The following is a 25,690-nucleotide window of genomic DNA, read 5'->3' on the forward strand; positions in this document are numbered from 1 at the left end:
TCCTCTTCAACTTCGTCATTGATACGATCATGGAAAACTCATTACCATTTCCTAATGCCTGTGGGGTCGAAGTACTCCATGGGTGTTCTCTCACAGATATTGAGTAGGCAAACGACATAGGTCATCTTCGATCTGATCCCGGGGTAATTCAAATAATATTGAATAGTCTAAATAATTTCTCTTCACGCTTTGGCATGCGCTTCACGCCTGCAAAGTGTAAAGTGGTACTTCAAGACTGGGTGGGCCTCATGCTTGAGGATGAGCCGATTGAGGCAGTAGACAAATTTGTTTGCCTGGGCAGCTAAATCAGTCCTGGCGGTATGGCGAAGGATGGTAGTTTCATCCGGATTGGGAATACCAGAACAGCTTTTGTGAACCTGCGCCACCTGTGGTGTAGGCTTGGCATCAGCTTATCCGTCAAGGGTCGAGTTTACAGTGCTGCGGTACCCTCCATACCACTATACGAATTAGAAAGCTGGTCGTTGCGCGCTGAGAACGTCAAAATACTTTCTCTGTTTGAACATCGATGTCTTCAGAGCATTGCCCGAGTCTGTACGATAAGTACGCGATTCTTACAGCTGGTAATGATGATGATGACGTGCCTGCGTAATGTGAACGCTGTGACTGAAGAATAAGTAGTGTTGTATTTTGTTTAAGTGTTAGCCAACAACGTTTACTCATCAGCCATTCTTGGCCAAGTGGTAGGCTGTTTGCAATGTTCGAGTGGCACGTGTCGGTTCACTCTCAACGTATTGGTGAGGTTCACACTGCTGTTGGAGCCTTTAGCCACCAAATTCTCTCACTTGAAGGACAAAGTCTCCACGTTGAATGTTATATCCTATTTCTCAATTCCACTACCAATATGAAGGGAACGAAGAACAGTGGGAGTGAGAAGACTATCGCAAAAGCTCAAGCTCATAGAAGACAGAAAATCAGCACCAGAAGGATGCTTAGTTAGGACGGTTAATTTGTCCCCATTAGCATACAATGCAAAGGGTATGCTTTCTCGCTTTATGCACTGAATTAGATGTACAGTGTAAGCAAACATAAAAAAGTAGATTCTCCTCACATGCCTTTAGATTCACTCGCGCTTCCTCTGTACCACTGTTGATTGTTTCCTCACTACAGCCTGGATAATGATGTGTTCACTTTCAGCAGTAACCGAATATACAGGTGGAAAAAAACGGAATTCCGTAGCATTTTAATTACACTTGTACATAGCCACACATGAAGTTGTATTTATTGTGTTACCAGCAGTAATAAGCATATGCGAATTTGCCTTAAGGGGCAAAATATGTAGTGGTCACACAATTCTCTTCCCCCGCCTGATGATACTGGAAAAATGGATAAGAGGATCAAATTAGTTGGAATGAAAATTTCGAGGATCAACTGGATGGCGGTCTCAGAAAAGGATTGAAGTGACTCACAGATTGCAATACCAACTTGGCACAAAGATCTGGATCAAAAGTTTAGCGCGACAACGTTTGATCGCATAGGAAAGAAATAGTTGTTCATGGTTTAGTGAAAAACCAACGTTAACAATTTTTTACACATCTCATCGCTGGTTGCAATCACGTTTGATCATTTGTTACCATGGTTGTCTGGTCAACATAATCTCCACGTACTTTTGGATTAGTCACTTGTGTTAACAGGCACAAAACACATTGAAATGTTTCACACGAATAAGCTAACACGAAGTCTTACCCCAACACTTGTCCAAACAATGACCTAACAAGAAGTCAGTCAACTGTTTAGGAACGAAAACTTACCTGCACATAGTCTCATTGCCTGAACAAGGCATTTTTCTGAAAAGAATTGGGAAACTGAGCAAATCTATCTAAGTTGACCTCGGTTGAGGTTCTGGCGCCAATTTTCGTTTGTCACAAAGAAACGTTTGAAATGAAGAGATATACTCAGTTGTCGCCACCATCCTGATCGTGCTAAACTATTCTCGCCGCACTCTTTTTGAGAACCAATTTTTCTACTATGAACCAGTGCTGAGGCAGTAGTATGATGCCCATTTGTACTGCTGAAGTATCCAAAACGCATCATCGGCTGTGTGAGACACGCTCAACTGACAGGTGACTAAGCCCAGACTATTTGCGCATTGCCATGTTGAAAAAATGCAAATTATAACAAAGTTCCCATCATTAAACTGAGAATTAAAAATCCATAAAAGTCCCTGTTGTTCTTGTTGTTCTAATGAAGGACGTATGCGGTTCCTGTTCGCAATGCGTTAGATAGTTCAAGAACTACTCGTTCGGCATGGTTTAAAGACACGACGGTACATTATGGAATTGATAGTTCGGAAGCAACTGGATCGTCTGGCAAAGATCACTTTCGCACACGAAAAAGTGAGTACATCAATCGAACCACATGCACCGAAAGCCATTCAGTTTCTGTTGCTGACATTTTTAGAGAGAACAAGTCCAAGATGGAAAACAAACGGTCGTATTCGCCGAACATGTGTCTATAACTTAAGGAACAATGGTCAAATTTTTATATGCCCGATGGCGCAGTCCTTGCAAAACCTTGCAAAAGAAACAATTTTAGGGAATGCAGTTTTGCCTGGCAATTTTCGAGTTCGTTTGCAATGCAGTCAAGAACGAGCATCATGCACCCCCGTGTTAATCACCGTGTACCGGATGAGATTTGGCATTCTACCAGTCAACAGTTACCTATTTGTTGTGCGAGCAATAAGTGATTACACCTCATGCAAACAAAGAACCGGAAACGAGCGTAATTCTCTCATATCTTGTCCAATTTCACACGATAATAGCCAAAAAACCGCCAAGGCCCTGTTTGGGATTCGGACTGGACACAGCGCGTTCAAATTATCCTGTTTTCTAAAATGTTCCCCGTAAGTCTTTTTGTTAAATGCCCACAGGTCCTGGGTCACGCGTACAGTAGTAAATTTTTGTCTAGATGATTAGGCAACATATTATGGCCGAGACCCGTAACGCGGTTTTTCCTTAGCAAGCGCAGGTCTGTGTTTCATCTATGCCTAATAGTGACTCATTCTGAAAGATTACAATTGATTCCAGTTGTAAACACAAATCACTCAATCGCTTAACACCGAAAATTGTTGTTCACATCAAAAAGTGGTTAGAAACACACAGGATAGTTTCCAACTATTTTTGATAACCTAACCGGACAGTTTCATAAGAGAGTCGGTAATTACAAGCTTGAGTCGTTCAAAGGGAGAAAAACAGAGAATGGTGGGACAAAATGGGTCGGTAAATCCTCGCAACTAGGAAATCGTTGACTATACTACACTCTTGTCCACTGAAGCTGTCATAGGGAAGAGCTGGCGTGCTCCATAAGTGGCTTCTGGCCTAGGGAGCCAGCACACTCAACAATTGTCGAGAGGGCCGCACAAAAATCAGGTGGCTTACTCTGTTAGTGGTCATGAAATTCATAAACCTTCCGTCTGTTTGAATCTGAGTGAATTTGGACACACGTACACAAATTTCCAGTCGGGCGACTGGTTTTCTGAACGTGCGGATTGTTGGTTGAATACAAATCCTAGTCGAAGATACATACCTTTACACTTTCCATCCCAGTCGTAGACAGGTTTGTTGAGATCGCAAGTGCCTGAAGAGTTTAGAGGGCAATACGTCAAACACAGGAGTTGAACATTTTCCACCTCGGTGTTTTGTTCAACAGAGTGGAAAATATTAATCTTTTCGCAAACCAAAATATTTACGTTTCGAAAACGTCAAAGCTTTATTTTGATTGGATGACAGACTTCTACTTGTGAAACAAAATCAGTCGAATCTAAATGAGTGGAATTTGTTTGCAAAGGCTTTGAGAATCAAGGACGGCGTTCATGTCAAAAGAGAATCGAAAATAAGACTCCTGAATGTTGCTAAGATACCATTCGGCACAGGTTCGAGTTATGTGACCTGCTCTGAGTTGCGTTTCGAAACGTGGGATATCCCATCGAGTCCTCTGGTTATTATTCTCTGGAAATGATTCGCGCCAGGTAGCGTGAAACATTTTTTGCTCATGACGTAGTGTTAAATTTCTACTTCGCGTGTGTGGCACAAAGAAGTTGGAGATAAGTCAGCAAGAGATTAGCCGTTTTTTCTGATGTGAAGCACTCATATCTTCGATAGGTGAAACGGCGCAGGTCGATCAGACAAGTTAAAGCCGGTATCACGGCACTCGTTTATGTTTTAGTGACTCTTGAGACAACGACTTTAACCTTCGAGACGCTCCTTCCGAAGAGTTTCCAGCAACCCTGCGATATCTCGAATATCGTGCCAACTGAAACATGAGGCGGTCTGTGTGCAGCACATTCATTTGTAGAATACCATAAACGAGAGACTCAGTTGCCTCTCGTGAAAACCAAATTGCTTTGAAAATGGGTATCTTTCTCTAAGAAAGGTTATGGCATACCTTTTCCACGCATCTTTGAATCTGCATCGGCCTAGTGTTGGTTAGGACACGCAGTGCTAATGCCGCATTCCTGCTGTATGAAATAGACCTAGTTTCAAACGAAATAAGCTGTTCACAGCATACATAAGCTACGAAATATTCCACACGGTGTACACACACGATTCACCGTATTGAGGAGTATCTTGCACTTCTTCAAGTCAACCATATGAGCGCAATGATTTCCAGACACAACGGTTGCACTTGGGAAGCTTCCGTCCTGGGGACTCTTAGCACGGCATACGAACCACCGATTTTTGCCTTTATTCGCTCTGTATATGTAGTTTCTGATTAGGATGTGGCGAACGCACAAGATATACACTTGAACCAAGGTGACCCCACGGTGACCGCACTGTCTTTTCCTTGCACTCACCTAACCTAGGAGACAAGGCGTTTATTGCAATATGTACTGGGTCATTTCTTTGATTCGGGCTCCATTTTGGGTGTCCCCGTAACGTGAGGTCATTGTACGCGATGTGCAAGTGAATTTGCGCCCTCAATCTCCATGAGTAACTCTCAGCCGGTTTACTCAATCCCTAGACATCTATCAAAACCTCATGTAATAGAGCTCACTAGAACTTAAACGTTGAAGTTTTCGACTAGCGTTTTGACAAACAGTACACTACAAGCTGGAATTTCACTTGTCTTCTTCATATACTAATCTGGAGATTTATTGACTCTCAGAATGTATTACCTACAAATGCCGTTTTAATTAACTCTATCAGGAGACAAACCACGCTAAAAACGATTTTTTATCACATGACTGATCACACGGAAGGCACCGATTTTCATGGATTTCGTACGAGGAAACCAAAATTACATTGCCTTACGGCTAGAATCCAAATGCTCCAATTCACACTGGCCACTCACCAGCACATGTTGGATACATCGATCTGACGTAGTCTGTGTAATCCAATAGGCGTTTTGAAGGTTTGCACCCAAAACTCTTGGAACCTTAATTGTAATAGATCAGAATAATAGAAACACGCACATACCTGCTAGTAGCATGATCAGAACTTGGATCATCACGGTTCTGTCCATTTTCTCCGTTCCCTTACCTCGACATCCTGTTTTATCGTATTTGCATCACAAGGCAGGTGTCTGTTCACATTGCCATTGGTTAAGAAATACTCTTTGATTTTGTCATGAGAGAGAAAGTCGCAAATAAAAATTGTATTCCGAAAGTGCTTATCAGGCTAGCATACATTGCAAATTCAAAAATTATTGACCAGGAACCATGTTAATTTATGATCGCGGGTAGGTATTAGCGTGAACCTGGTACAGACACTGACTGTGTCACTTGAAGTAATCCACTTTACTGCTATTAAACGATTTTCTGGTCGGTTTGGTGAGTTGCTTCGAGTTGGTAGCCGCCAGAAATTTTGATTTGAACTGGGTGAATGCCACAATTTCTTTGGTTACCAAAGAACCGGAAAATAATGAGGCACAACAAATTTCAATACAGTGTCCAAGTTTCAGCAATATCTCTGACACTTTGGTGTTTTTTATGATAGCATTTTCTCATTCTGTAGTCAAAATCTAGCAGTGCGCATGATGTAAATTCAGACTATATATTGGAGTTCGTTAAACCAGTTTGTTACTCATAAAATGTCACTGTTGAAGATGTGACCATGACCACGATCGAGGACGCCAAATTGGGAATAGACACGCTGCCTGGGTAAAATATTCTTCTGTAGTGGCTTTGCTGCTATTTCTATAGGTTAAAAACAGAATTGATGATTCCACAATTGGCGGACAGTCGACTAAATAGTTAGCGCGTCTAATTTTATTGTATCAACTACCCATCACCTACATGACTAGAATCCACTTGCTCTATTTGATCCGAACAACCAAGAAGATGGAATTCCTCCGAATGGAATTGAGCATCTTTCAGTAGTCTTCTCCTAGTAATCCATTCAAATTCCCATTGTAAAGACCTTGTAATTCATTTCCGTGTTTCCGCCTACTAGACCAGAGGGTTTTTTCCATATCAACGAACATGTTTCTTATGAAGCTCAATATATAAGACTGAGGGACACTGAGACAACCTCAGAAATCTTACTTACCAGAGTTCTGGACCATCTTTGAGGTTGTATTAGAGAGATTTTTGTATCTCACAGACTAATTTTGATCGACTAGGGCACTTTTATGAGGCATGAAAGAAAGCACACGAAGGTGACAAAGTTAGTAGGCCGAATGCAAAAAAACAGTCTCTTGTGTTCCATCAGTTCGTGCTGCTCTCGTAGGCTAGCGGATAAGTCAAGAATTGCTCATCCTCAGTTGGTGAATCGTTTTCTCAGAACCATAGCTTGTGTGGGTTGGTGTCGGCGAACACGAAACGAGGCAGTTAGAAAGCGCATTTTCGGTTGTACAACGAGTACTTCCATTGAAGAATGTGTCCAGCACCAGAAGCTGCGTTGGTTGGGACATCTGTTGCGTACGCCGAACCATCGTTTGCCGAAGAGAGTGCTGTTTTCCATGCCCAATTCGGAGTGGCGTAAACAGAGAGGTGGCCAACCCCTGAATTGGCAGAGGAGTATGAACAAGGTCACGAAACGTTTGGGTACTGCCGGTGCTACCGCCTTCCAGGATGGGGACGGCGTGATCCTCACTGTGTCCGGTTGGAGACACTACAAGATATGGCTGTCAACCGATGTCGTTTGCTTTCTTGTTGTCAGTTTCTATCCAGATCGCCTGAGTGAACGTCTGGAGGTAAAGACACCTCGAAATGATTGTGTTGAGCTAGCACTAAGTCCCCTCCTCGTCCACCTACACTCTATTTTTACAATAAGGCTTTCAATAAGTCATTCGCCTGAGTGAACGTCTGGAGGTAAAGACACCTCGAAATGATTGTGTTGAGCTAGCACTAAGTCCCCTCCTCGTCCACCTACACTCTATTTTTACAATAAGGCTTTCAAATAAGTCATGGTTGTACGGCAGTGAAGCATCGGTTTTGGCCACAGATGTCATGCTGTTGATGATGATGGTGATGATGGTGATGCTGATGATTTCGGGCTGCCGGACAACAAGTAATGAGTCCCAAAATAGACAAAACACTTATTGTGGTTTTTTTTAAGTACTGATAACCGTGAGACTGTGCAAACCAAATCTAGGATAAGTTTGGGTGAGACAAACCACGTAGGGCGATGGTTTTCTGTCTGGAAATGGATCCGTTTCTGTAACTTGTAAATCGGTATCATATGAATCAGGAGATTTCTAACTTCCCAAGAACCATAAGTACACTGCAGGCGTGTCTTCGGGTGTCGTCCACTGAAATCTGCTTAAATCGATCATAATGGATTGTGGCGTAATGAAGTTTTCCTAACTTGTGGACTTCATTCTAGGGAAGTGGTTCCATTGTGTTGCAGCCTTCTGGCCGTATTTCCTCAGACATCTGTTCGGAAAATTTTTTGTTTGCAACTAGTCATTATGGCAAACGTATTTCAAATATGCTATCCAATACAGCAGTCTCTGCGCAATTTTGCACACGGTTAACTGCTATATATAAAAAATACTTCTCAATTGGCTTTGCCCGATATTTCGCTTTCAAGCTACTTGCACTCGGGTCTCCTCTGGAAAGTAAATCCTGTGTATGCGGACTCCCGGAAAACGATGCATACTCAGCACCAGCCGATGGACCGAAAATGCTTCGTTGTTTGAATAAACGGGCGAAACTCTTCTGCGAAAACACACAGCGAACGTAAAGAGCATCCTTGTTTCGTACCCTCAGTATCAGTCAGCATGAAACGCATCTTCAGTACCATTTCTTCTCCACAACAAGAGAAACCGATGAAGTTTCGATTCAACATGATTCGGACGTTAGCTGAGACCGAACAAATGCACCTTCAAAATAATTCTGCACTTTGTGAACTCGGTCGACTCCTACGAGCTTAGTTGTTCGTCTAGGTTTCTTAAGCGGTGAAATCGTAAAATTTAAAACGGCATCCGTCCAGACCTTTTGATCATCCAGTTGGACAATTCGGGTAGCGAAATAATCTTCTCAGGATAAGAGTTCTGAGGGAAGTAACAGCAAATTTGTTTTCGACAATGAGTAAAAAGACTGATGAGCTATATCGGTTGTTGAGCAGATGAGTAAGTCCCCACAATTTCTGGGAAAATTCCCCTTTTGTTCTAGCAAATATATTTTGCCTATCTATGGAATCTTTACCATACCCTGCGTGCACCGAACATACTATCATCGCAAAGTCTCTCCCTGTTTAAAAATTCAGGGAATTATTGGTTGGTTGCATAAACATGGATCCTTTGATTATCATGCCATGCACTCTGAACAGCATAGTGTAGATGATGTTTGCTCCTTTCACCTCCGCGATAGTGTGGTCGAAAGGAATGACAAATTGACTGTAACTCCAAGTCTATGGATTCTATTTTAGTGACACTTAGCTGTGCAATTCTCCATTCAGTCCAGCTAGCAGACGAAATGTGACCTCACCTATGACCAGTCAGCTACGCCTCCTTTGGTTCTATTGTTTTACTTAAGTGGGGTGAGACATTAGTGCTAACTGAGAAATATCAGTTGATAAATTCTGATGAAACGAATGATGACATTAGACAATTCTGCATGTGGAAGCGGACACGAATAGCTTCCGTTCGATAAGTGCACATTAAAACATCGTGCGAATCTTGTAGCCCTAAAGACTTTGAGTCAGGGAGCTTCACATCTGGCATTCGAGTGGTGAGCAAGACAACGATATATAGCGGTGTAAATAAAAAGATAATTCACTGTGCTGGGTGCTGTTTCCGACAAGTTACACCTTCCGTTTTTACTTCTATTTCCAACGCGTGTATCATATAAATTTCAAAGTGCAGTCGCTTGAAACGTGAGTCAACTTCGTTCACTCCCAGTCAACACTAGGTTTCAAGCCTTAAATGCAACCAGGCTATTGTTTTGAAATAGCTCTCATTAGGACAAACCTACCGTTTTTAAACAGAAAGACAGTGTATTCAATATATCATCCGACTTAACACAGTAGTCTAAACAATCTGTAACACACAGTAGCGAAAGCTTCACTTAAAAACTTGTCCCCGTCTAAACCAAAAGAATCCGCTCCCCATCAGACAAACATATCTATATGAGTGCATTAGCAAGCCGAAACCAGATAACTTTGACATCCTTTTCCTGTTTTATGTTTAGATTAGGTACATGCTTCTTCCCTTTTGGAAAGGATACATGCAAACGGCACAAATAGATCCCCTGAATTCACTCCTCATTTTTATCTTTTTGTAGAAAAAGAGCCCGTAAAAATTACTTAGTTGTTACACTGAAACGAATTTAAGATATAATTTATTTTGAAACAGTGTTTTGCCTCATGTTTTCACTATGTACACTGCCTGCACTGTAAATCTGAGGGCAGTTTTGGGAATGATAATCACTGTACGTTAACAAGTCACACAAGGTGCCAGACAGCAGGTTCAGTTACCATTCACCAGTCGCAGACAGACTTGTATGAACGAGGGTTCGAGGATAGGTCAAACGGTTTCATTCTACCGTTCCGTCCTGCTTGTGGTGTACAACGGACACATGTTTGACCGATAACACTGATGTTTTGCGCATGCAAGCCGAGTTAACGTGTTTGCTCTAGATGAGTTGTACTAGATCCTCTGCTTAAGTGTGTTAATTCATGGGTAGTGTCGGCTAGCGGTACATGTAAAGACAGTTTGAGAACGGTATGCTAACTATCCCGAATCCAGGACCAAACTCTGATGATGGGTAGACCACAATCCATCATGGGGAGTACAGTCCATGCTGGATAACTGAGTACTTGGTTTGTGTTGACTTCTCTTTTCCCGCTATGAACAACTCTCTCCCATTGATGCACGCTCAGTGAGTGGATATTTCACTAAGTTCGCGGTTATTGTCGGTTCGAACTGGGTGCGTTAATGAATGGTTGTTGAAAATTTACACAGTTCTCACATAGTCTCGCTATGCTTCATATGATGAAATCAAGGACTAGAAATGCACAGATTGCAAGGCATAGAACTTTATTATATTTAAGCAATTACATTTCCTGCTATATGTCGGTACTCAATGGAAATCGAAGAAAGACTACATTACCATGCATGAAATTAACATTTTATGAGGCTTGCAGTGTTGCTGTGGAAAAAGATTTTTCCGGCATGATAAGTATCTGGATAAAGGTTTGATAATTCTTCGAACATTAAAAGTCGGTAAATGCCCTGTCAAATGAGACACTACGAAAAGAAAAGCACAGATGCTGGATAAAGGTTTGATAATTCTTCGAACATTAAAAGTTGGTAAATGCCCTGTCAAATGAGACACTACGAAAAGAAAAGCACAGATGAGCAGTGGTCAAGATACATACTAATTGCATTTGTTCGGCCTCAAGATATCCATTGCAAAGTGTCTGGACCATCCCGTTACATTGATGCGTAATACAACCACACAATCCCTCATACAAGTTAATCAATGGTTAGACGTCTAACTATCACAGTCTCCTGGTCCTTCCGATTAAGGATGGGACATACGTGGCGACCTGTTCCATGAAAATGGCAGTTCACAGCGATTTTCTGAGTCCAATGTAGCTATTCATCCTGATTAATGCACTTTTGGTGTGCCATCATTTTCATCCCTTGGCTACATTGTGAAAGGCAGCGGTTATAGACCCGATATAAATCGTTTATCCCTTTTAGTAAATGCACCATCACCAATCAATCTAAATTCGAATACATACGTGCTACTTGTTACGCGGCGTTAAATTCTGGATTTCTAATGCGTCTGGTTATACTGATGTACGTACGGAACTCAATTCTCACATTTTGGCGTCGCGATTGGAACAATTCATCATGCCTGCCGACATGGAACCATTAAATGTTAATTCAACTGCGCGTGACGTGGAGGATTATTTGGAACGATTCGACATATGGTGTCTCACAAAATCCGATATGGATGATAAGAAACTCACGGCACATTTCCTACATTTCGTTGGCAAGGAGGCGTATACGTTGATCAAGAAGTTAGTATATCCTGAATCTCCAATCGATATTTCCTACACTGCATTGAAGAAAACAGTTCTTCAACACTTCAAACCTATTAACTGCCATTCAGTTACCCGAAGTACAGCAGAAGCCGTTGCTCTGTCCGGATTAGAAATTTCAACCTATTCAGAAAACATGTGAGCACTATTAAGATGGCAAGCATGTAACGAAGACTGAGGAAGCAGTGTTGTTAAATTATTCTAAAAGAAATAATTCAAGGATGCAGACGAACAAATTCAAACGTCGAACAAATTCTCGTGCCCCAAATCCGTCAATACGTCACTTCAATGGTCGTAACTCTAAATTTGTGGTTCAAGAATTTGGGAAATGTGAATCTTGTGGACGAAACCATTCCAAATATTCGTGCCCTCACAGGCGAGCGAAGTGTTTTATCTGCGGTAAAACAGGACACACACACCTCGTCTGTAAGTCCAAAAAATGTGTCACTTAACTTCTGATCCAAATACTGACGTGAAACCATTATATGGAGACATCTTTACTCTTTCTATGTCTGTTTTGTCCCAAGACTCGTCACATGCAGTCACCCCACTGACGGCTGATGGTATAACTCCGAGAATTTATGGTGACTACCGGCTTACGCTAAATACGCAGCTACTACAACGTACCTGCACCATGGAAGAGCCAGAAGATGTACCGTATCGTTTATCAGGTTCAAGGGTGTTTTCAAAAATCGATCTAAAAGATGCCTATCTTCAAATACTTTCAACCAGTTCATGCCGACTACTGCGGTCCTTTTTTTGGTGAATACTATGCTTTTATCACTATTGACGTATATTCACGTTGGTCTGAAGTTTTTCTAACTACGCCTGCAAGTGCCGAATTCACACAGCAAGCATTGAAGAAAGTGTTCCGCCAGGGTGTACCAACTATTTTGGTCACTGACAACGGCACACACTTCACTGCAAAATTCCTCGAGGAATGGTTTAAAGGTCTTGGATGTCGACATCTGTTTACTGCTCCGCGGCATCCCTAGTCGAATGGACTTGCTGAAAGTTGCTGAGCGTTTTTCGATATCTTGAGATGTGACTTTCTGTGGAGACTTTATCCTGCAAGTGAAACCAATCTATGCTGAAAATCCTCATTGGAACTCATCATTTCGAGACTCTCCGGAGCTTCATGAGATGTGCACTGCTGACGATTCCCACTAAGGATGAAACAGCTGTGCAACGTTGAGCGTTGTAACTGCCGTAGAGATCATATCACTCCCGATTATCGTGTGGCAAACAACAACAATGCACGATCTCTAAGGCTCAGGTCGCGTTTGCTACGTTAAGACACCTATGTCGTCAAAGCTGTATATACCCGGTCCACTATGAAATACTTTTTCGCTACAAACGATCTGGATGGGCTAGCATCTGCCGCAGCAATTATCAAAAATGACAGTGCGGTGTGTTGTAAAAACAGCTCGGTGAAGAAACATACGCTCAAGGAAACTTTACGTTCATCTCGGACTACATACAGCAGCTCAGGTTTTGGTCTTACATACTAAGTCAAACGTCCGCCACGGCCCCCTCACTTTAAGGTCTTACCAGTGGTTCGGAGGCTGAACATTGCAAACTTGGTCAACCCCAAACACTTTGCAGCGGAGGAAAGCCAACGATGGAGGCCACTCGACTTTTTTGCCACTAAATGTTATCTACGTCGAAGTGGACGACGAAGCGTTCCTGCCTTGGAAATTATCAAATGTCCTCCCAGACATATCGAGTTCTGACCGGGAGGCCGAAGATTGATCGGACGCGGGTTGAGATAACTACAAAGCCGTCAAGTCACACGTGAACAGAAGGCGCATATTTTTGAGACAACACGAAGGAAATTCATTGACATCAAGGGTTGGTCACACAAAGTGAGCCACTTTCTCATTTACTGAGTATGCATGGCTGCGGCATCAACAATGCTGAGTCCAAATCTGGAACAAGAAACTCATGTGCGCCAGCTTCTGTTTATCAATCGCTGTAGTAACCTTGTTTATGTCTGCCACAGGTTGTCACCCCAAGTACGGCGGAGGCTAACGTGCATATCTCCGATCTTTACCAGCTGTGTTTGTCAGCATATGTTTGTTTGCTATTTGACACGTCAGAGTATACATGACGCATAGTACATCCAACTTGATAACGTGGATGTCATTAAGCTCACCCCCGTCAGCCAGGTTACTACTGTCTACTCAACTTTCGGGTACACAACCAGAAAACTTCGACCATTTTTAAACATTTTTCCACACGGGTCCACTAAGGTCTCACTCTTTGCCTGTGTAAATACATGCTGAACCTGTTCATTCGCCTACTCTTCGTGTGGTGACCCATGAAAGATAGAGCAGAGAAGCTTCCCAGGAAACCAATCGCAACAAGTGTATAAACCGGTTATAAGCCTACCTTTGGAGCGGAATCTCGGTCAAAGCCTCCAAGAACCCGGTTTAGTTTTATCACTTCAGCAACGCTAAAATCGATGGGGTTATTGCTCACGGGATCTTTTTTCCGCGGTGAGAATTTCGAGAACTTGAAGCCCGCTAGATGACGCACAGCACAATCATTCATGTGGAAAATTACATGGTACCTTGACGTAACAGACGCAGAGGGTTCCACCTCAGGAAACTTGTAGTTCTTAGACAACCCAATTGGTAACAAAGACTAAGATATATTTGTGTGTGCCCCAGGTAGCCCCTTCTAAAACCCTAGGACTGCAATACCCTTGAATCGTTCAGGATTTGCCTCGGACTTTCCTGCAGCTGGGTGGGTTAATCGTCCACCCGTGAAAGCTCCAAAATTGATGCCACCATAAAAAACAGCACTTCATGTCTCTACCCTTGAAACAGGTATCTTAGTGACAGAATCTGTAGCCAGGACGTTCCAGAGTCTACTCTACTACCCGGTTTTGCTGCTGCATCATTCACTGCCCAGACCAGTCATTCAGTGGTTTGTCCCATGGGTAGTAAAGCAAAGTTCATCTATACCTGAACCCTTGCTCAATAGCGAATAGCATCTGATCAACTCTCCACGATCACTTACAATATACAGCACTTCGGGTTAGTCACAAGCGTCTTGTTTAACGGGTCAGCAGTAATCATGAGGCTTAGCTATCATCGAGCCTCGGTGAGGCGATCAAGAACTTCTTTTCCCAGGTTGATCGAGACGGTGTGATGGAAAGTTCCAATGAGGACAAAAACTGGAAATTCATAGATAATGATAATGGCAGAAATCTCAGCGTCTTCAGTGCGTAAAAGGCTCCGGGCTAATGCACTGACAAATCAGCGCCTTGTTTGCATCTCTTTATCCGGGAGGAGGCTCCAAGGGTGTGCCCCCAACAAGAGCTTTGCCAATTATCCCTTAGCCTTCGGCTGATTGTTCATCCCAGTGGTTCTAGGGCTGCTGTGTCAAACATACTTGCCCCCGAGGGCGCTAAGAACATGTAGGGCCAGGGAGCTTTGGAACTGCTCAAAACCGCTTCAGCAGTGCTGCAAACACCACAGCGCTCAAATCGAGTGCGCAACCAGAAATAATACCGTACGATCATGGTTCGTAGTAGGCATTGCCTGGTTAAAACTTATCACGGCCTAGATCGGATAGATTTTCACCTTTTGTGTCGGGATTATGGTACGTACCGGCAAGCCACCAGCCTTGCTTTGGAGACAATTGGTTTCTCATGCCGCACGTCTCACGTCATAGAAATCAGCTTTCACTCGGCCTCCATGCAAGGGAGACGACAGAGCCAACCCGTAAGAATACGGTCTCCTGCCGCACTCCCCTACCACAACTGAATTCATGCTGAGAATCGCAGACGACGTCTTCTCCTCTCAGTCAGAAAGTCAGCCATACAGAGCCCCCTGAAAAACACGGATTCGATGAGGCACTCAACAATCTATGCACAAATCCAGCCCCCTGAGAGAAGCTTCGTGCATCCGTGCTGACGTTTAAAGGCTTGACCTTTCGAAAGCCAGCAACCGCTTCTTTTAGCGGTAGTTTCAGAGTCCGCGCCAAATACGGATGTCCATTATCGGCACAATGCCCTCAGCTGCAAAATCATTTACAAGCGGTGTAAACCTTTCTGTATTTTGTTGCAAATATGCTCAGCCAAATAACTTCCTAAGTTACGTGCACATTTTTGCAGCCCACCAAATTTTGTTGTTCACTGAAGCGACCATGCCTCAGGCTGAAAAGTCCTGTGTGATAATTTCGCAGCATCGCTGAGAGCCCGGGATGGCTAAACAGGGTTTAAAAGTTTGAACTGGTACTCTCAACTCAACTGCCCCGATTGCTTTAGGCCATCAGGGACGCGTCATAAGTTTCAAAAATCAATTCCGTTGTGCAAATACTGAGCGCCTCAAAGGTGCACTCGTCACTCGCTGCTGGCTATTTCCACACCCGAATAGTTTTCGCCGAAACCATAGGGTTTTCGGAGTTGTGACTCTACCGAGGAGTTGATCTAATCCATTTGCATCTTCCGGTGACATGTTGCACGTAGCATTTTGTTTAGGTGACCGAAAGTTCAAGGTCACGGTCCACCACTGATTTGCATTTTCTTACCGGTTTACTCGAGATAAAACAAAATCGCACTTTGGCATATTTTGGCGTTCTTCGGTATTCTCTTGGAATAGAAAACATCTAAAGAATATCTATTGCAAATTCCACCCCGGAAGACCGGCTGTTGACGACTATTTCCTTTGAGCTCCTCAGCTTTAACAAATACGATTATAATCGCAGAATATATTTTGTTCTATGAACCTGATCGCAACGCATTTCCCGTGGATCTCAACTTCCATTAAGTACAACAGTGTTAGACTACGGCATGAACTGTGCAATGGCAATGTGAAGCCCATCCCTGTTGATGATCCTCTTTCCCAGATATTTATAACTAGTCTGTAGGTAAGACGACGTCACGAGATAACTGAGGTATCATTCCTATTATGAATATGACGCTCTATCGGCGACAGCTGTCATCGAGCGCCACGACAGCGGTGACCATTTTCACTCACCTTGATTAATTATCGTAACTGCTGGGTCCGTGTCCACGTGCGACGCTGGTTATGGGGCCTCACCTATGCACGGCAGCCCAATCAAATGACCGATGACGGCCCCTTATACTCATTACTCCACGCGTTGTCACTCAGCTCGAATATTACTAGGCCTGCGTCCATATGCGACGCTGATAACGAAACCTCACCTATGCACAGCAAAAATTCAGTGGCCAGCGAAATTCTTTCGTACCCATCATCATACGGGATATCACTTATCTTTGCTATATATAGCAAACGCATTCCAGTGACCATGCGGACTGGTAAAAATGAGGCCTCAACTATGTGTGATAGCCTGTCATACCCATTTCTGTACTCGATGCACCTTACCTGGCTACTTATCGTACCTGCTATTTACGTGTTCATGTGCGGCGTTGAATACTCGGTAATTTAATCCATCGTACTCATAGCTGTACGCCTTGCCGCTCACGTTTGCTACTTATGATAATCGCCAGGCCGGTTTTTACGATAGCCGATGGATATGAGGCCTAAACTATGCACACATACCTAATCTAATTCAGAACGACGGGCCTCATGCTCGCAACTGTACGCGATTTCGCCTACCTTGACTACTTTTTGAAACTGCTAGGTCAGCGCTTATATGCGACGCCGATTATTAGGCCTGAAGCGAACATTTCCATGTCCCCTCAACCAACTGCACCCAATTTGTCCAATACATGCGTGCGTACCAGATCGCGCGACTTATCTGCTGCATAAGCACACAAATCACGCGATAAACGCCGTCTCGCCCGCAACTTTGATTGAAACAAGTCAGTTCTTGTCCGGTACGCATCGGAAGGATCCATGTTTTATACGCACGTCAAACTTTCCTATGCATGGGAAGAGAGAAGAAAGTCGGCACCCACTCACACACACGCATCGCGCGCGTTAAAACGGAGACTGGCTCAAGACACCAAGAACCGCGGACAACCAGGAACGTGTAGCAGTGAACCTGCTAAAAGAAACACGATTACCTGTGCCCCAACGAACGCGGTGGAACTTTTACAACTTACACTCAGAACAGTAAGTACTCCGTTTGAACCCTTTTATATTTTTGGCATTGTATTGGACTTGATTAAGGTGCACCTAGTTGTTGTACCCTCACACTCTAAAAACATAGGTTTTATTAGTGTCTTTCTCGCCTGATTTATCAAATGGTTTTGTTGTTAACAAAAAGGAACGCTAATGGGCCTCCGCTATCCCTACTGCCTTAATTTAACTGCAAACGATGGCCAGTCATGTCCATAACTGTGCACGATCACACTTATATATGTTATCCGTAGTAAACACCAGGCATGTATCTATGCGGGCCGACAAGGAGGCCCCAACTATGTGTGATATCCTAATCTCCTGGCTAACGAAAGCCCGTCGTACTCGTAACTGTAGTCGATATCGCCCATCTTAGCTGCTTAATGCGATTGCATGTCCAGTGTCTATGTGCATTGCTGATTATGAGGCTTCAACAATGCCCTGTAGCCTAGTCCAATGAACAACGACTGTCTGTCATACTCATAACTTACTCAATCTCACCTGCCGGGTGTGTGTACATGCTCGTAGCTGACTATAATGTCCCAAATATATATAATCGACTAGTCCAACGACCGACAGCAGTCCTTCATATCCATACGTTGTCCACCTGCCAATAACCCATGCCCGAAAAATACACACCTACCTTTAATAAATCATTATTGCGAAAGAAACATATTATTATCAATCAATCGAGTACCTCCCACTGTTTATGATATTGTCTCCTTTTCGCGCAATCCCCACTACCCGCAAATCCCCCTATCATACCCCGGCCTGACTGTAAACCCATGATCATGCCAGACAGTCTGCCACCCACAAGTTGGGAATATATCTTATTATTATTATGTTTCTATTTATTGGTTGAATCGGTACAAACATAATGTGTTGTTAGTCCAGTTCTCAGCTTTTTGTGGGATTTCTGAAAAAAATATATAATCAACTATGACTCGCGCACCTTTTCCGCGATATCATTTAAAATAAACAATTAATCAAAGTTGCAGTAGTTAACCCAGAAATTGCCTAACATGTCTCTTTGTCCGAAATTCCGCGGAGGAGACTTACTGTTATAAAGATAAACTCACTACTTCCCATAGGCGATAACGTCGGAGCCGTGTGCGCAGCAATGATTCGATAGCGGGCTTGGCAACCATATGCATTATTCGTTGCAGCGAAGTTAAGGTAAGGAGGGGTGTTTACTTGTCCGTCATTAGATCAAGTCCTGTGGTCTTGAGCTTCAAGATTCAAGGGTCAGACGCGTTAAACTCACTACTTCCCATAGGCGATAACGTCGGAGCCGTGTGCGCAGCAATGATTCGATAGCGGGCTTGGCAACCATATGCATTATTCGTTGCAGCGAAGTTAAGGTAAGGAGGGGTGTTTACTTGTCCGTCATTAGATCAAGGTGGTTGGTCTTGAGCTTCAAGATTCAAGGGTCAGACGCGTTCTCAAACGTGCATTCATGGATGCAGCCGTAGTGAAAATCTAGTGAGTCGGCGGGCGCTTGGCCTCAAATACGCCTGTTTAGAGAACTCAACTCACTCAACTCCTTCTGTCTGATGCCAATACAATGTAGCATATTAAAACCAGCAGCTCGGTCTCCCTCATCGAAACTCGTAACCATCACATACTCGACCACAGTAGCAACCTAGCAAACGAGGGGGCATCTTTCTGGGCTTCACCGAACTCATCTTTCATGTCGAAGTGTTGCAAATCCTCTTCATTTCTGAAATCATGTCTGCTATATCCGAACAAATGAGTTAATGGAATAGGCAAACCTGATGCCATCCAACTGCCCCAGATAATGATGAAAATTTAGCCGGAGACCGCAGGACACACTTCAGTGGAAATCCCCGGTGCACAACCGACTAATTGCTATGTAACTGCCGCCTCACGGATTTGCAGACACCGACCCACATGGGCTATGGTTTTGGGACAACCTTTGTCAAACACCCGAAAACGCCTTCATTCCGCTTCTCAAACGGGTCACGTCTCACAGCCATACAACAGAACAGCCCGTACTGCAACCCGATACACACGATACTTTAAATTCCCGGATATCCCGCCTTGACGCCATTATTATTTCAAATTAGCAACGTGACGCGAGGATTACATGTTTGTGCATCGACCACATCTGTCGCACTACAATCAAAACTGATACAACTTCGAATGGGTATAAAACGCTGCACCACACTACCTATCCAACGGGATTGAAGAAATACCTGCGATCTTATAAAAGCATTGTTCTAACTCTGAGGATTTTTTCAGCCAAACAAAAATATCCCCCTGTCCAGAGAATTGTTCATCCAAATTCATCCATATTAAGACTGACGTCCATTACGGGGCTGCCCAGAAACCGGAGTGTTTTGGTGCATTGACGGTATGGAACCGCTATACCCAGTTGGATAACACGCCCGCAACTATGCCCTTCCTTCCCTTGACTTTATTCTATTGCCTACTTTTTCCATTACATTCAACCACGAACAACCTCACGATTTATTCTGACTGTAATCTTATGATCATGCCAAACGATGCGCCACTTACTTGTTGGAACAAATATCATTATGATGACGTGATACTGTGAATGCAAAGTGCACACCGAAAGGCAACATGATTATCATCATCGCTGAGAGAAGAGCAAAAGACGCTAACGGAGACTCACCAAATACACGTGATATAACGCCTCAGAGGCAACTAGGTTTGCAAAGCTCCACGTTTTTCTTTAGACTGTAACAGCTCATCGTACAAACACGTAGGAACACAATACATCTCTGATCTCATGTCTTTCCAAGCTCTGAGCTACCTTGATCGCGTACAATCTAGCCAATGTACGTCCCTCATTCTCATATAAGTCCTCCCCAGTTCGCATCGACCGAATATGTATTTTCTGGATGTAAATATCGATTATCGTTTTTTAAATCGGACAGTGTCGCCTCATCTGAGTAGTTAGGACCTATGAAAACGTTTTATTGTTTGTTATTTAGTGAGGGATTGTAACTCACACCAAAGTGCTTTTAGCAGACCTTTTAGACACGTTTTCCTATTTTGCGTCCCCAGCTTGGACGTGGCTGTCTTAATCCCTCTTTTGAGTAACGGAAATAAACCACCACAAGCCCCCGATGGACCCGAGAATTTCATAACTACAATGACAACGTTAAACGGCTCATCCAAGATGTGCATGTACGGGGCCGTCCATGGACCCAGGTACGGCGTCGCGATGACGGTATCACGACTACCATATACAGTCTGATGCCTAATATGTCGCAGACGAGCGTGTTAGGTAAAAGATGTTTTTAGTCCGTTTAATTTGTGCAAGGACGTAAAGTCAGTGGCCATCTTATTGTGCTGTCTGCTTGATCAGCGCACCGACCCAACGGCTCAACCAACGGCAACAATTATGGCTCGGTATATCCTTAGATAAAAAACCTTGCCTTAGGCCAGACATAACGTATGCTGTCCATCGTAAAATAACTCACCAGCTGTGACGAATGCCTTGGATTCGGCGGGCAATTTGAATCTCAAGGTCAAGGGTTGTAAAAACTTTTTCGGGACCCTAGCCCTACCGTAGCGTTTTAGTTACCCTAGTAGAGCATTTCGCTACCTATTTTAGATATCTCGCTTTTGACCGCACCTAACCACCCCTCAAACTCTTCCTAGCTTGATTAGGCCACACTGAGCATAAGCTTGCTAGCATAATCCCACTGAGGTTTACTATTACCTGATTTGAAGCAAACAATGCCACCAATCCCATCTTCCTCTAAGCGCTTGCTAGACCCTGATTCCCCATCATCCTTCTCCCCATTGCTTCCAAAGAAGCGCCTTGCAGGCAAAAGGCATAACACTAAACCTCATCATCCTCAAAGGCGAGTCGATAGATTGTCCCAGCTAAATTCTACCTGCTCAGTTGTACTAACTGACATTTCCCTTCCTGCCGTACCCGGTAGCTGCCTTTCATCCTCTTCACCGAATTAATCTCAGCTCCACACCGACCTGGCAAGTCTCGGTGCTCGTGTGCATAAGGTGGAGAATGAACTGTTATCCTATCGTATCATGCAACCAATCGCCTGCCTTCTAACTCCTGATGCAATATGCGATCCATCAGATCTTGCAAAAGCGACCGTCTTTATTGACATGCTCGCCTCGGAAATTAGTCGGCGTATGGAAAGCCGTAAACATGTCTTACTATATAATGCCCCCGACCGCATCCCGATAGAACGCACAAAAGCCGCCATCTTGACAGCATGTAACATGCATGACACAGTCTGTACAGTCCGGCGGCTGCGAAAGTCGAAACCCTCCTTGCGATGCCCAATACTAGTGCAATTTAGAGATGAAGACGATGCAAGGCGCCTGTTAACATCTCAGGCCCTTCTGTCCTCGACCCAGACATTCCAGACCGTAAAAGTCAGGGCTGCTCGTACCAGACTACAAAGACAGCTCACAAGAAACCCACTCTCCGAAATTCTGCAGCCGACTACTGATAAGCATCGAACAAATCCATATTCTGTTCAACAATCCGTACCAATAAATGCTCCCGATGTGACTCAGTCGCAAACTACTCATAAAACCAGCCCCTCGGAAAGTTGTGAAAGTCATATCGCCGGTGATACATCTGCACATAGCTGTCGGAGAACACCAGATTCAACCAATGACTTACCGGACCTTTCAACTGGTCCGTCCTCCTTTAAAATCCCCTCCAGTTCCGTTGAACACCCCTCCGTACTCGACATCAGTACAGCCTGCTCCAAACCAATCGGTATTACAGCCACTCCCCCAAATACCAGGGCTGACCCCCTATCCTCTAAAACTCGAAGCTGCAGCACAGCCCCCCATTATCCTGGAGTCGCTCCTCGCCAAAGCCCGCCATACCGTCACGACAACTTGCGGCCGAAAGCCACACAGACCCTCACAATGGTCACCAGGCCTGCATCTCATTTTCCTGACCACGAGCCCTCCACTTCTACCCTTGGACACCCGCCTGTGCCTCCTCAGACATCAATTGCACCAAAGCAATCACCCCCTGTGATGTCGGACGCAAAATCTTTCCAGCCCCTATCCGGTGCTACAGTCGAAGATGGGAACACAGTCTCTCGCTTCAGACCCCCTGACCTAATGACACTTCGCCCTTTTCCACCAAAGCGCGCCCTCGGGCTCAAACACCTACTATCAAAGCCTGGTATTGTAACGCCCCTGCCTGTGCAAAATCCACAAATTCCCACTCTTCACCTGCTACCTCCTCTGCCTCCTCCGAAGCCATATATAGCCTCACCCTCTTTAAAAAACACATCAAGCCATACACGCCACGCGCCTGGAAGCTTGTATCCACAACGACCCATGACCAGCTCCGACCCTCATCCGTTTCCACTACCCAAGCCACCAGCCTTCGTCCCGCCTGAATACCATTTTCGGCGACCACCCATCCCTCCACAGCCGCCACCCCCTTTTACATCCTATCTCCCTCCATACCTGCCGACTCAGATGACACAGCCGACAACTCTACATTCAACTGCATACTCTCCTCCCAAAGCCATTCCGTACCCTATACTGAGCCTGATACAGTACCTCCTGCCGTGGGTTCAAACCTATTTCAACGACGATTTACCCATCTACCACCAATATTGAATACCCTCTCCCAGACCCCGAACCCTGTTTCATATTACCCCACCTCCAGGTGCCCAGTCCTCCCAGTCCTAGACCCCACCGTAAGTGAGGTTACAAAGTTCCTACTTAGTACCGTCTGCTCGCCAATGAGCATGTCGATAATGTTGTTCAATGCCCGCTCATTACTCCCCAAAATCCATAATATCCGGGCAATTGGAGCCGTTGCACGACCAAGCATAATCTGTGTGACTGAAACATGGCTCACAGATGAAACTCCTGACACGGCCATATCAATCCCCGGCTATGATACTCACCGCTCCGATAGGAAAAAGTCAAGGGGTGGTGGCTGTGCCATCTATTCCAAGTCAGAACTTCGTGCAACCCCATTTGACGATTCTTCTCTGGAAGGGATACCAGAGACCATTTGGATATCAATAGAATATACCAAACAACCTGTACTAGTAGGTTGTATCTATCTGCCACCTGCCCCCTCCCCCGCCTCTATTGCTGATCTTTCCAGCATTATCTCTACTGCACATGCCCTTCCTCACCCGTCTAAATTACTTTTGGGTGACTTTAACCTGCCGGACATTTCCTGGTCCTCCACCACGGGCCCCACCCGTTATACCCCGCTGCTTGCACAACTGGGTGTGGAGGGCTGGTCCCAAATTGTACGTAGTCCCACTCGTGGCCTACACACTTTGGACCTAATATTCTCCAACGACGGCCATTTGGCTACAGCTACGGTTGGTCCACGCTTCCCAGGAAGTGACCACTGCGTCGTTTCTTGCAACGTAGCCAGCTATCGCCAAACGGCTTCCCTGAGTCCATCCAAGTTTCATCTCCTCTCACCGGATATTTTACAAGCTTTTTCGTCCACGCTGGCTTCCCAGGACTGGGACAACTTCTTCCTGTCGAGAAATACACACCGCGTCAGTGACATCTTTTACCATAACCTACTGACTGCTTTTCGTCTAGTTTCTCCTGTAAAACGTTTTCACGCCAGTATCTCCGGCCACGACAGATTATTAAAAACCTTGGACGCCAAAATACACCGAGCTAGCAGAGAATATCGGAAATCTCAGGATTTCTCATTACTAATTCTCATCAACAAACTCTCTACTAACCGAGAATCCTTGCGGGTATCTCTCGAACGCCGAGAAGAGAACACCGTCCTCAGATCTCCATCCCAATCCAAATTACTCAGCCGACTGCTCCGTAGACGTAGTACCCCAAACAGCCACTCAATAGCTTGTTTGCGTTCCTCGGATGGTAGCCCCATCACAAATCCTGTCAACATAGCAGACCATCTGAACTCTTACTTCGCCAGCTGCTACTTAGCCCTCCCACCCAACTCCAAACCCTTACCCACCGCTGTTTACCTCCAAAGTGTGAACGGTCAGGGAAACCACCCTACTCTCAGTAACGTCACAATCTCCCTAGCTGATGTTTCTTCCCTTCTTCTTAAGATTAAGGACTCTGTTTTGCCAGGGGTCGACGGCCTTCCACCCAGTATTCTGAAACAAGGCGGCCGAGATATTGGAATACTTGCACTAAATCTTTTCACCCACTCCATAAACTATGGAGTCGTCCCCTCCCAGTGGAAGAAATCTGTAATCCGCCCTCATTTTAAATCCGGATCTAGGCAAACTCCATCTAACTACAGGGGAATCCATCATACATCCCTCCTTATGAGAACCCTTGAACGTCTGGTCAAAGGTCCATTAACCAAGTTTCTACTGACAACTAATGCCATAGATGACCGGCAGTATGGTTTCCTGTCTCAAAGATCCGTTAGTAGCTGCCAGCTCCACTTCTTCGAGACCATCACAGCAGCCTACGACGCCGGGAACTCCACTGTAACAATTTACCTGGATATTCAAAAAGCCTTTGACCAGGTCCCCCATGCATCTCTGCTGCACAAACTTAGTACCGCTGGCATCACTGGAACCTTATTTCAGTGGTTCGCCTCCTACCTATCTGACAGGACTCAAGTAACACAAATTGGGGACATACAATCATCACCACTATCGATCACTAGTGGAGTCATCCAAGGAAGTGTGCTAGGCCCCATCCTCTTCTTGCTGTACATCAACGACGTCTTCGGTGCCGTATCCCATGGTAAAGTCTTCCTTTTCGCGGACGACATAAAAATAGCGTACACATTCCCCCCATCAGCACGAGCTCTTACGTTTCACCAGATTCAGCAAGACTTAGACTCGCTGACTCGTTGGTCAAACGACTCCGGTCTAAGCTTCTCCTCCACGAAATCCTACATAACTTCCTGCCGCTGTTCCCTCCCGGCTGATGCTTTCATAATAAATGGAAATCCCATCACTCATTCAGCGGATATCAAAGATCTTGGCCTCAGATACTCCTGTACATTTAACTTCTCCTGCCAGGTGCAGTTTCAGGTTGCCCGAGCACGCAGGCTCAGTTTTTTAATCCTGCGCTCCTTTCACCTTCCAGACACAATGGTTGCAATTTATAAGCTATGCGTACGGCCAATCGTCGAATTCTGTCCCATGTTCTCCTCCTTTTATACTCAAAGCTGTAGGCTCGCACTTGAAAACGTCCAACGCTCATTCA

The 25,690-nt window shown here is 44.6% G+C and overlaps 1 protein-coding gene across 1 annotated transcript; it reads right to left on the bottom strand.

Annotated features, from left to right (window-relative positions):
- Positions 1 to 4,158: 4,158 nt before the first annotated feature.
- Positions 4,159 to 6,519, bottom strand: T265_05032 (hypothetical protein; the record flags this gene model as incomplete). The annotated part of the gene is made up of 4 exons (XM_009169932.1): positions 4,159 to 4,380; positions 5,308 to 5,391; positions 5,496 to 5,569; positions 6,504 to 6,519. 4 exons carry the CDS (start codon positions 6,517 to 6,519, stop codon positions 4,159 to 4,161), a joined length of 396 nt encoding a protein of 131 aa, XP_009168196.1.
- Between the last annotated feature and the right edge of the window lie 19,171 nt (positions 6,520 to 25,690).

The sequence above is a fragment of the Opisthorchis viverrini genome (genome assembly GCF_000715545.1).
Source record: "Opisthorchis viverrini unplaced genomic scaffold opera_v5_91, whole genome shotgun sequence".
In the NCBI taxonomy this organism is placed as follows: domain Eukaryota; kingdom Metazoa; phylum Platyhelminthes; class Trematoda; order Opisthorchiida; family Opisthorchiidae; genus Opisthorchis; species Opisthorchis viverrini.